This window comes from Barbus barbus, assembly GCF_936440315.1.
Source record: "Barbus barbus genome assembly, chromosome: 24".
Lineage (NCBI taxonomy): Eukaryota > Metazoa > Chordata > Actinopteri > Cypriniformes > Cyprinidae > Barbus > Barbus barbus.
In genome coordinates, this window is record NC_136752.1 from 23,680,114 (window position 1) to 23,693,137 (window position 13,024).

Consider the following 13,024-nt stretch of genomic DNA (forward strand, 5'->3'; position numbering starts at 1 on the left):
CTGAGATGCTTGTAAATGAATGGTCGAAGGCTCCACATCCATTTCGGCTGGGAGAGAAACCTAATTAACTGAAGGTGCCGCACTGTTGCTCTGACGTGGGAAAACAATGGGACCAAAGGTGCGTCTCGGAGCCCGCTGCAGGTGTCGTTCGGAAAAAAAACGCTAGTTGCTGGCTAGCAGTGAAATGACAGCACTCCCTCCCAGATGCCTCCTCTGTAATCCACATAATTATCTCTGTGTGTGAAGATCGAGCTGTCATTACTGTAGTTCACATCAACGCCCTTTCAACAAGCCACATCCATCTCCAGATAACTGAATCGAATTAACCTCCAGGTTATTTTCATTAAGAAATATGAGATAAGAAATTATTACTTGGACACTTTGTGTTCTGTCAAATGACAGTGTTTTAGCGAAAGAGAAGACAAGCGAAATTTGCTGATCAATTGTGTTCTTGTCAGCTAGATAAAATGAGAAGTGGGAAGAGGGAGCGAGAGAACGGTTGTCTCCATAGTTAACCGATCAAAGAGGCACTTATTCGCTTTAGGAGAAAATAATGAATGAGTCATTTTTTCAACACCCCGATTTCTGTGTGGGGAACAAAGACGATCATTATGTATCTGGGAGCTTGAGGGGATGATTGAAAATGTTGTCTATGCATCCAGACACAACTGTGTATCTGGGGCGGGTCTGAAACGTAAGAAACACACAAAACAGCACTGGCACGTATTTCTAGGACCAATTATGAACTTCTTCTCTGAAATGCTGCTGCAAACAAAGACATTTCCAGAGAAAACACATTATGAACGAGCATCTGAGGTCTATTAGAGTCTATTATCTATTAATGGATGATTTGCTGACTGTACACTATCCGGATAATTACACAGCTGCTAACCAAATAAATAAAGATATGGACATGAAATATATTAATATCATTATATACACTATGATTCAAACGTTTGGGGTGAGTATGATTTTTAAGAAATCAAATCTTTAAGAAGAAGGGTGCATTAAAATCACCAAAAGTGAGAGTAAAATTCATTCACAATATTCAAAAAGATTTTTATTTCAAATATAATGTATGGAACTTTCCACAAAAAAGCAGCACTGTTCCTTGAGCACCAAAATGTTACTTGAGCACCAAATCAGCATGATTTCTGAAAATTCAGCTTTGACATCACAAGAATAAATTCTACATTCAAAAAAGTAAAAAAAAAAAAAACGAAAAACAAAAAAAAATCCACAATATTATTGTTTTACTGTTTTAATAAAATAAATGAAGCCTTATTGAGCATAATAAAAAAACTTAAACAAAAAGCTGAACTTTTGAAGGGTAGTGTATATTATATAAATATTATATTGTATATAATTAATATCACAAAATATGAAATTATTTTTATTGTAAAGAATGATAATTAATTCCAAAGTTCTTTACAATTTTGTCCAAATAAAACAGTATAAATTAAAATTAACTTCAAATTAATTCAGGCATCACATCATGATAAAACACAGCATGAAAAATATATATTTATATCAAGATAAATATTACAATTAACTGTGTTTAGTTATTAGTTTTATTAAGATTCAATGAAAATTAGATGAAGCAAACGTAATCTAAATGTAAAAACAGGGAAACAAGCTTCACTGATTAAATGTCAAATAGTTTATATATTCTACACTGATAAATATTTTTAAAAAATCTCTACTAATGCCCATATGGTACTGATATCATCTGTATATTGCACACTAATGAACAAACATGTTCCACGTCACAACATTTTAAACAACTTGAAAAGCATAAAAAAGAAACTTCAATAAGCTTGGACGTTCAAGACACCTGAACGCAATAAAGTTAGCTTGTCTCAGCTTGGTGGGTTTGACCCAAACTGTGACTCTCCGCAGGGACACCATGAACAAAATGCTAGCAATAAACTTCAGGCCTTGATATTGTTTTACACTCCGTAGGAACAGTCTCAGCAGCAGCCAGCGGTGGGACTCAACTCGCTTCTGCTGACACAGACATATGTCTCGTCCCATTCAAAGCTTCAGAGAGAGCTTAATTCAATCATTGTCATATTGATCCTGGCACCATGTGTTCTCCCGACACTGGCCTACTGTAACAGCTTCTGTGTTTAGAAGACTTAGCATTATTGAACATGCAATGACTTCAACAGCTTCCTACATAATATCTGACAGCCCCTAACGATATTTCTTATTCTGCATATGAAAGTGTTCTTTGTGACCCATCAGAAAGAAAAATCACAAATGAGATCTCTTTAAAATCTCCTAGACAGCAATAAAATGAAATGGAGGGCAAATAGTGACCTTCTCTGGCTTTCAATATTAACTTTTTTTAAATTAAATTCTTCCACATTCACTCTACAGCTCTATACTCCTACATTTTCATAAACTGTCTCATTTCTATTAATTTTTTTTCTAGTTAGAATATCAGTGTTGCCTTGATTTAAATGTGCAGTGCATTATTAGATATTTACATTTATATTTACATTTAGATATGAAATACTTTTGGGAATTCCTATGTTGTGAAAATCTTTAATTCATCCAAAACTATTTCAAAATAAATTTAGCTTATTCTAAAATAATAATAACAACATCAACAACAACAATAACAACTGTAAATATTGTTATAAAAATATGGTTTGTGTATAATAATAATAAAATTGACCTTATATTTATTATTATTTATTTTTTAACAATAATATTATCAAATTATTATTATTATTATTTGTATAGAAGCTTTAGGCCTATATTTTTTATAATTACTATAATTTTTTATAATAATCTCATATTGACAGCAACTATACAAGCCCATTTCTGCCACTGAATAAAAAAATAAAAAAGGTTATTGCGAGATTATATCAGAATTGTGAGATAAAAAGTCACAATTACCTTTTTAATTTTTTATTCAGTGGCGGAAACAGGCTTCCATAAGAAACAGTTCACTGACAGTTTGCAATAAAATTAAATAGAGGGCAAATAGCGACTTTCTTGATCAATATAAACGCAAACATTTGAATACATATATCCAAGACCAAGGCATCCACATTCATTTCATAGTTCTATACTCCTACTTTTCCATCAACTGTCTTTATTTATATATTTTTTTATTTCTATTTCATTGTTATAAATTGCCCAATTGACAATTTTTAGTTCCAATGTTTAGTTCTCTGAATGTTCCCAGAATGGACTGTTTATTATCCATGAAGTAATCTTTAGGTAAAGAGAATGTTCCCTTTAGGTTTAAAGAACAATGCCCAAAAATATCTGTTCAGATGAGCTTTTTGTCAGTCTGAAAAGTACTTCATCATAAGGAACAGTTAAAAAAAAAAAGCAAATTGAAGGCAAATTCCCTCAGGTTCACAGTCAAAAGGTGAAGCTCCCTCGGGAAGCAGGTGTGCTTCAATATTGTCATTTCCACAGCGCCACGTTCAGATCTGTTTCATCAACACATGCCTAATTACATGGCATGTGTGAAGTCATTATAAAACACCTCAGCAGCCTTGGGATTCTCTCATACTCAAGCAAACTGACGAGAAGGTCTGTAATTATGAGAAAATGGAGAGAAAAAATGAAATGGGTATTTTTTTATATCTATCTATGTGGGTGTGCAACCCCGCCCCCAAAACTGCACATAGCTTCCTGCAGTAGATCAGACCATCAATAGGGAATAGCGGCTCCTGCTTTCCTCTCTGGAGAGAGGGCACCACAAAGCCACTAAAAGCTCCCACCAGGCGCTCTGTCGGCACAGACACACAGCTGCCTTTCTCCTCTGCTATTCGCTGTATAATATCTCCACAGGAACATCAGTCCTAACAGAGGAAGGTCTATAAATACCGGGGTGAATGGAGCCGATACCTGCCTGTGCTCTGTTACAGCTCTTTACGAGGCACCGGTGGTAACCATTAAAGTTACTGACCCCCTGACATCACACCTGATGAGGTATACGGGTCTCACAAAGAAATGCTCTCATCTCACACTGTAATCATTTTACTTGAGGTATTATGCACAAAAAGCATACTATTTGTATATAAACAATGTTTACAACTGTTGCCTTTAAAATGTCCAGTAGATGACAAACATATATTGCTAATATATTTGCAACATATATTTGTATTGGTAATATTAGTCATGAAATTGGGATTTCCTGTGGTGTGACAATCCTTACTTCATGTAAAACTATTTCAAATTACATGAAGTGCATTGCTTATTCTTAGTAGTAATAATATATCGTCATACATAAATTATTATTAGATTTTAAAATATGTACATTACAAATAAAAATACATAGTATATTATTATTATAATATATTTATATAGCAGGTTTAATATATAAAATGCGGATAATATAGTTAAATAATTACTATGACCTTTTAAGAGCTGATTAATTGAGAGAATACATGGATGATTTGTACTTAAAATAATTCATTTGTCACAACACAGGGCCATTAAAACTGACTGAGTGAAGGCAAAAATGGTGAATTAAGAGACAAAAAGGTGAAATACTTGAAAAGTGGGAAAAAGGTGACCAATTACTGGATATAAAATTTTCCCTTATATTGTAAATTAAAGGTGACCTATTATGCCCCTCTTTACAAGATGTAATATAGATCTCAGGTGTCCCCAGAATGTGTCTGTGAAGATTCAGCTCAAAATACTCCACAGATGATTTATTATAACATTTTGAAAATGCCTATTTTGAGTAGTAGCACAAAAACGCTGTTTTCATGCATGTCTCTTTAAATGCAAATGAGCTGCTGCTCCCCGCCTCCTTTTCCAGAATAGGACTGTGCCTTTACAGCTGGTACCTCAAATACTCTGCTAAAAAAACATCTATTTGGTTTTGATTATCATGCCTATTGTGCTGAAATCATGTGATTTAAAGCCATATTAGTTTATACTTCTGATATACGGCTTTCTGAGAGCACACATCTGAAGAACGCACACAGAAAGCAGCCGTCACATGGCATGTAAGTACTAAACTCTTCTCTTTCATGTCTTATTGTGCTTAACTGATCAAATACACACAAGTTTATGTTAAAATGCACGAGTTACAAAAACAGCTGGTTATGTCTGTGAAGGTAAATAGCTGGAAAAGAAATCACATGTTTATATTAGATCTATGTGGCAGCAGCGTAATATACAGTAAATAAATCAATAACCACGGTTGGCACTTAACCACGGAAAAAGTCAGATTTTCATGATATATCCCCTTTAAAAAACTAATATAATTACAAATATTGACCACACTTTAGCTAAAGTAGAAATACTAAGTCTCTCAATTAAAATACAAACTTTAAAAAATATGAAAAGTGAAGGAAAAAAGCGAAAGTATCATGTCACACTGCAGGATACTGCTGTAACTACTTGAAATTTCATGTCAACTACCCATTTAACATCTGTAATGTGATACCTTTTCTAGTGCAACATAATATTTGGCTCAAACTACTGTGTACGACTTCACTGCATTCATTTGGATTTGGCTGGATTGTGAAAAGTAGGCTCTGATATTATTGGTTATTATTTTTCCTTGCCCCTGCGGCCTTGGTTCCATCAACAGAAAACAAAAATCTTTTGGTTAGAAATCAAAAGATATTACAGCTCGATTATGAAAACAAACAAAATAATGTGCGCTGATGAATCATGCAGTAAACAGGGTCAATTTTGATTTCATGTTGCGTTGGAAAAACAGCAATAAATTAGATTTCGGTGTATGAGAATGAAAGCCGAGGGAGAGTCTTGTACAGGCTTGTAATCAGAGAATTGCTGTATCCACGTCGGAGGGGGTTCACTTCACTATTGCATTAGAGACGCTGCTTGTTGAGGGGGGGTAGAAGCAGGTGTCGCAGGTAATGGAAGAGATAAAGAATAAAGACTCGGAGGAAGGCATCATGCTGAGCTCCTATTAACAACCCGCATTCAAGCAATATCAGCACTGGAGCCCAGCCAAACTTCTCAATGCCTCTCATATTCAGAAGCATTTCCTGAACCGTTATTTACAGAGTTGGTGTAATCATCTGGTTAGGTTTTAAATAGACAAAAACAAATGACTCTAAACCAGAGCTTCTCATACTCTGTAACAGTCAATAATAAGGTTTAGCTGTCATTGTACACCCAACACTTCACTGCAGAATTCCACGACTGACCAATCAGAAGAGACACATAATAAAGGACTATATATATTTAATACGAGGAGCTGCAATCGCAAGCACAGCAAAAGGACAGAAAAGCCTGTAAAGGATTAGACTGTACTCACAGCCAGGATAATCTGCAAGGAACTGTGGGCCACCTCCACATACTGGTACTCCAGCAGACAGCCGGCGATGCTGATGTAGCGGTGGTCCTCCGGGGCCCAGGAGGGAGGAGGGGTCACGGGGGTCACCCTGCAACCCGGGCCGTTCTCCATCCACCAGGAGCGATGCATGGAGATGTTGAAGGTCATAATCAGGTCTGTGTCCTGCAGGAGAGAAGAATGAGTCAGAAGAGACGCTTTATTAACCTGTTAACTGTCGGTTCCACTTTTTGAGTATAGGCCTGAAAATGACATTTCCAACTTAAATTGTTATACATTTTGAATGGTTTGGAGCAGATACTTAAGGTTGGTCTCTTTTTAAAGAAGACATTTAGCAGATTATTGTAGAGGTGAAAAAGTTATAAAAATTAAATTACAAAAAAGTTATGGAAGTTTAAGTTTATGAAAATATAAAATGTAAAAATTTTAATATTTATATTTTATGTAAAATATATATTTTACATAACAGGTTTTACTCTAAAACTGCTAGAAAATCAAAACCAAAAATCTGAAGAAGTTGTGTTCCAAATTTGAGGTTGATATCTCAAAAAATGAGCTTTCAGTGAAATTTAGTTTGGGCGTAGTACCAAGCTTTTCCAGTAGATGACCATCAAACCCCATTAGTAACCATATAAGGGCGGCTCTATTTCCATATATGGTTTGAGTGATCTGAAACATGTTTTTTCCATTCTTTTCTCAATATTTATGATGTAGACATCACATTCAGAAGTATTAAGGGTGGTATGGCAGTATTTGATTTCAATTCATCCTCTAAAAAAACACATAAAAGACATGCAACAAGAACCCTGGACGTACATTATAATTCATGCTGCATCAAAAATTGAGAACCTATTGTTTTTTCTTTATATTCGAAACACTTTTAGATCTTTTTTTTTCCTCAAAAAATAGAATGTTATCTTTTGAACACTTGACATGAACATGAATGGCTGATTTTTCATGATTTTATATATGTATCACTATTTCAAAGTAAAGGTTAGTTCTCGCTCTCTGAGTCTGATGAGTACTCTTCTTACAAATTAATAAATTACGGTTGCTCTATAAAATATTAAAAAAATCAGTCACCAAATATGAAAACTAGAGTCTTTAAGCTTTCAAACGATATATAGTTTGTCAAGATTGCTTTAGGTTCAGACTAAAATATTACTGTTTAAAACATGTAATGGCAAGTGGGCCCACCGGTGGGCCGGTGACAGTTAACAGGTACATTACCTACATGCGAGTGAAATTTATGCTTTCTGAATAATCAGTTATCTATAGTGCAAACTGCAGGAAACAAGTGGAATGGCACCAGAGATATGAGTACATTCAGAACAAATGCCAAAGATCATCTTTTAAAAATGGTAAAGTTAGTCCATTTCCTGGCAATCGATTCAATTATGTATTCAAGCTTATGAGATGTAATACTCTGAACGCTGACTTATTTAACAATGTGGGTCAAATAACGAGCACTCCAGAACATTTTAATCAAGCTAAATCCAGTCCACTCTTGTTTATTGACGGCTAAGAGAGCAAGGAATTTCTCTCTAGTGAGACGCCTGGTATTCTAACCTTTATTTGTTTATATTAAAATAATCATATATTCTGGCTCACGATCAGTGTAATGCTTACGCCCGCGATTTAAGAAGTCAGATGTTGTCTGACACTGGAAATAGCATCCCTAGCAGCCATTGAAGGGCTTGTGTTTTGTTGTTTTATTAATCAGTTTGAAGCTTTTAAACATTTTGAGGTGCAATTATTTAAGTGGCTCTTATGTGGTTAATTTTGAGACGTCAAAGGGACTCGCAGAGCAATAACCAGCCAACACATACTTATAAATGTGGCATGAGATTAATTCCACGATCAAGTGGCAGAAGAAATCACATTTCTCAAATCCCAAATTCACTTTTGTGTGCCATTTTTCAGCCTTAATGATCTGCACGTTGGCGACTGAAGCGTTTGCAATATCCTGGGTCATTTGAGTGAATGCCAGTTCCACAAGCGGAGGATTATTCACCAGGGCTTTGAGTATGCAGAGAACATATTCAAACAAATCCATCAGTCTTAAGAAACACACGCCAAGCCTAGACACAAAGCAGGAAGAAAGAAACAGAGCTCTAACCCTCACACCTACAGATGCACGACTGCATAAATGTGATGCACGCGTCGAGTGCTCCGAGAAATCCTTCTAAAGAGCAGCGATCATGCATTTTAAAGCCAGATTTCAGGTCCTACATGTGTTGAAGCTTGGCACTGAGCGTGCTATTCATGTAGGAACCTGAAGCTCCCCAGGAGACATTTTCCTCCTGAGGAAAAACAACAACAACAACAACAGCAGCTTAGAAGGATAGTCTTAAGAAGTGCTTAAAGAAATACAAATAAGATTTTCCTGACTTTCAGCCCAAATCTTTTAGATTTTAGGTCATCTATGCTATAGTGCAGCACTAAAAACTGACAAAATCAATCTTTAGCAGATTTTTGCTCATGTTGCACTACACGCATATTTAAAAAGTAAAAAGAATCAAATAAATGCTGTTCTTCTGAACTTTATATAAATCAAAAACTTCAAAATACCAAACCAGCATATCAAAATGATTTTTGAAGTATCACGTGACACTGAAAACTTATAATTTTATATAAATTATATATTAAACAGTTGTTTTAAATTGTAGTAATACTTCATATTACTTAAGTGTATGTTTTGCAAATAAATTCAAAAATATTATATATATACATTATATAAATATATCAAAACATATAGTATAATACAATAATAAGAATATATTATATATATATATATATATATATATATATATATATTAAGAATATATTTTTTAATTTGTATAAATATGCTGTGTATGAGTAATAAATATATTATATATAAATATAAAATAATAATGTGCGTTTTTTATTTTGTTAATGATATATGCATTACTTTATTTATCATTAGACAAACACACACACACACACACACACACACACACACACACACACACACACACTCTTCAATATGTATTTATTTATTTATTTATTTATTTATCATAATTACACACACACATATAATTTATTTATATATATAATTTATTAATTTATTCTTTAATATGTCCTGCCCAAACTTTCAAGATTAAATGTCAATTCTAGAAAACAACAACAACAAAAACTGTGATTATATTGAAAAAAGAAACCGCTACCAAATTTCCATAATAAAAAAAAGCAGCTCTTTAGCATTTGTCGAAAACTTGCCTCCAGTGTTTTCTTAGGCAGAGTGAATCATCTGAGGGGCCCGAGTCACAGTCCCCATTATGTTTTCTTAAAGGCCGCTGGAGGATCAATCACTCGCCCGCCTCTGTAAATGGCTTCACTGTTTGCCCAGCCAGTGTGGGTGATGTGATAAAGCACTTTTAATCCATTTCAAAACGCACACTAACGGCAGACGTTTTGTTGAAGACTTGCCCAACCTCACACTGCAGTGTCTATCTCAGCGTGAGAATGACACTGGTCGTCTGAAAGGCTCCTGAATAACTCTGCCTGAATAAGCCCTGGTCCTCCTCAGAGGATGCTTAGCACTTCTTGTCCTGCAGAATACAAACAGAGGCCTCAGTGCACCTTCGCTTCTTATTAAAACATATACAAAGAACCTGAATGGTTGGATTGATTTGTTTCCACCAAATCAATACCCCTTGTATAGCAGTGCAGGGCAAAGCCTTGTTTGTCTTCAGAAACACATGTATCACGCTCCAGTGACAGACATAAATATCCATCTTGATGCAAAAAATTAATCACAGCTGTGACTGAATACGGTGTGATCCAAGCATACAAAGTACACAAACATCTTTCACAACCAGACTTTTTGAATTTTTAAAGGAATTAATTGGTATACAAACAAACAATTTTTTTTTTTTTTTGCAAAACAATGGGGTCTTTATGAGGGTTCAAGGGGGTCCATGAAAAATTTAAGATTAAATAAAAAAATAAACACACATGAAATAAATAAAATAAATTAATTAATAGATAAATGAATGAAAGAATGAATAAACAACAAAGACAAACAAACAAACAAAATAAATAAATAATTCAAGTTCAAGGGGTTCCATGAAAAATGTATTTTCTTTTTTTGTAAAAAGATGTAATCTTTTGGATAATATCAATAATTTTACAATTAATTTTTACAATTATAAATAATTTCACAATTACAATTTGAACAATATATATGAATAAATAATTGTTCATTATAATTAGAAAAGTCTATATTTTTAATACAATTTCAATATATATCTTTTTTTTTATGAATTCTATTTATATTGCTTTGGCTTCAGCACAGTAAAATTACACAGTAAATATTTTATGTAATTTTGAAAATAGCTTGTTGTTTTTATACTAACAATTCTTCCACACAGAATAAATGGGTCTATATAGCTACCTTTATATTTAAAAAAGGGGGTCCCCTGCAGAAGGAACATCATATTGGAGTCCTTATCATTAAAAAGTTGGAAATCCCCTTGTTTAGTCAGACCACAGAATGAGAAGAACACAGGCTAAATAAAGTGTACATGTTGCATCACTCTTCCACTCTGTTGCTTCCCGTCTCTCTAACAGGTGTAATGAACATCAGCCCAGTGGATAAACGCAATCCATCAGCAGTCAAATAGCAGGACGGACTGCTCAACGCATCAGCATTTCAATCTGCAAAGAGGCAGGGGTACCGCAGACAAACACTCCTCCATTAGTCTCCTTCAGTCCGTGCCGGAGTCACTGTGACTGGAAACACGGCCGGCCTGAAAGAAGGGCTGACAGTGAGGGGATGTCAGGACAGTGTCTGGAGACGGATGAGACCATATTTCAACAGGAATTATGGGCTGACATGCCAGCATGCTTTACAGTGAGAGATGGTGGATGGCAGAAAGCATGTAGCTGATGTCCTACGAGGACAATCACAACAAAGAACATACTCTATTTAGGATCCTGTCACTTGATGATCAACACAGTGTCAGTTAAATAAAGTTATAATAATTAATTAAAACGTTTGGGGTAGGAAAGATTGTTTAATGTTTTTGAAAGAACTCTCTCACCATGGGTACAATTACTTGACCATAAATATAGTAAATATCATAATATTTTAATACATATCATATAGAATAAAAAACGCACGTGGTTTTCGCGACTTTTCCTCTTAATGGCCTCGTTTACTGAACGGAAGAGGTACTTTTAATATAATGTCCGTGAGTGTCTTATGTCATATTTACATAAGATTTAATGTAGACGGTTATAGACGGTTATTAACACATTTGCATGTTAATTATCTTAAATTTTTTGCGGTTAAACTGAATGTAGTTTCCTAAAGGAAACGGCGTTATGCGATAAAGACTAGCTTAATTATTTTGAGGCTGATGAAGTGATAATTGTTAAAAGTAATGTTTTGCATGTAATATTTCAGACTTGTTGAGCTTGTGTCTTAATGGCCGCGCCAGGAGTTAACGACACTTTTTGTGTGAGGAGGCGAGTTTCTCAGTTTCTCAAAGTGGATGAAATTATAAAACAGACTATTTACCTATACTTACTGATGTGGATGCACCTCTATCTGAAAATGGATAGTTTAAAATGAAATGTTTTGTTTTTTAAAATGTTTTTCTCTTTTTAGGCCACTGATGAAGAACAGGCGGTGACTGGGATGAATGCTGGTCAAAGAGGAGAATGACATTTCCCCCAAACTGATGCAACAGTGGTTTTAAAGGAGGATGCTGCCCTGGATGTTGTAAAAGACTTCATGACTACATCATTTATGCTAAAGAGATCATGAAAATTGACAGTGAGGCATGATCTGTATTCATGGACCATGAAACAAACTGTAAGTGTATAATTTGTAAAAACAAAACTTTAAATGTTTAGTAGAAATGGAGTTTACACGCTGTCATTCATACACATGCTCACATTCTTTAACACACATGCATCTGCTATAATATCAGTGTTAATGTTGTGGTTATTTTGTGTACTGTCATGCCAGAATAGTTTGTAAAGAACTTAACTATTAACTAATTGTACAATTATTGTATAATAGTGTTTTTGTATATTTTTATACAATATATAAAATTTACCACTAAAGTCCAATTTGATCAAAAGTTATATTCAACAAATGTTCAGTGCTTCATTTATAAACTCTGTAGCTGTTAATGCCATACTTTTCTGCATTTCTTCTTACATGCATGTTACTTTTTGACTGTTTTCTCTTGTTTTTAATAAATATTTACCTTTTGAAAGTCATTCTTTGTGTGATTTTAAAATGAACAAGATTTGTAGGTTTAATGCCTAGCTCGATTTGGGATCATTTTAGCCTAGCAATGTAGTCATTTTAAACCATAAAAAAGCAACCCAGCATGCTGGGTTAAACATAATAACCCAGCGCTGGGTTCGTCCTTTTTTGACCCAGCGCTGGTTTGAATTTTCAGCATCATTACTCCAGTCTTCAGTGTCACATGATCCTTCAGAAATCATTCTAATATGCTGATTTATAATCAGTGTTGGAAACCGTTGTGCTGCTCCATATTTTTTTGGGGACCTAATATTAATAAATCAGCATATTAGAATGATTTCTGAAGGATCATGTGACACTGAAGACTGGAGTAATGATGCTGAAAACTCAGCGCTGCGTCACAGAAATAAATTCTATTTTAAAGTATATTAAAATTTTAGAAATTGCAATAAGATTTCACAATATTACACACA

At 34.4% G+C, this 13,024-nt stretch overlaps 1 protein-coding gene across 2 annotated transcripts in view; it reads right to left on the reverse strand.

Annotated features, from left to right (window-relative positions):
- LOC306843741 (sodium/potassium-transporting ATPase subunit beta-1-interacting protein 2) overlaps positions 1–13,024 on the reverse strand; it is a gene marked incomplete at its 3' end in the record, with an annotated part of 175,843 nt that overhangs the window by 63,655 nt on the left and 99,164 nt on the right. For both annotated transcript variants that reach the window (XM_079375388.1, XM_079375389.1), the window contains exon 4: positions 6,272–6,472. In XM_079375388.1, the coding sequence (XP_079231514.1) occupies positions 6,272–6,472 (201 nt within the window). The remainder of the gene's footprint in view (positions 1–6,271; positions 6,473–13,024) is intronic.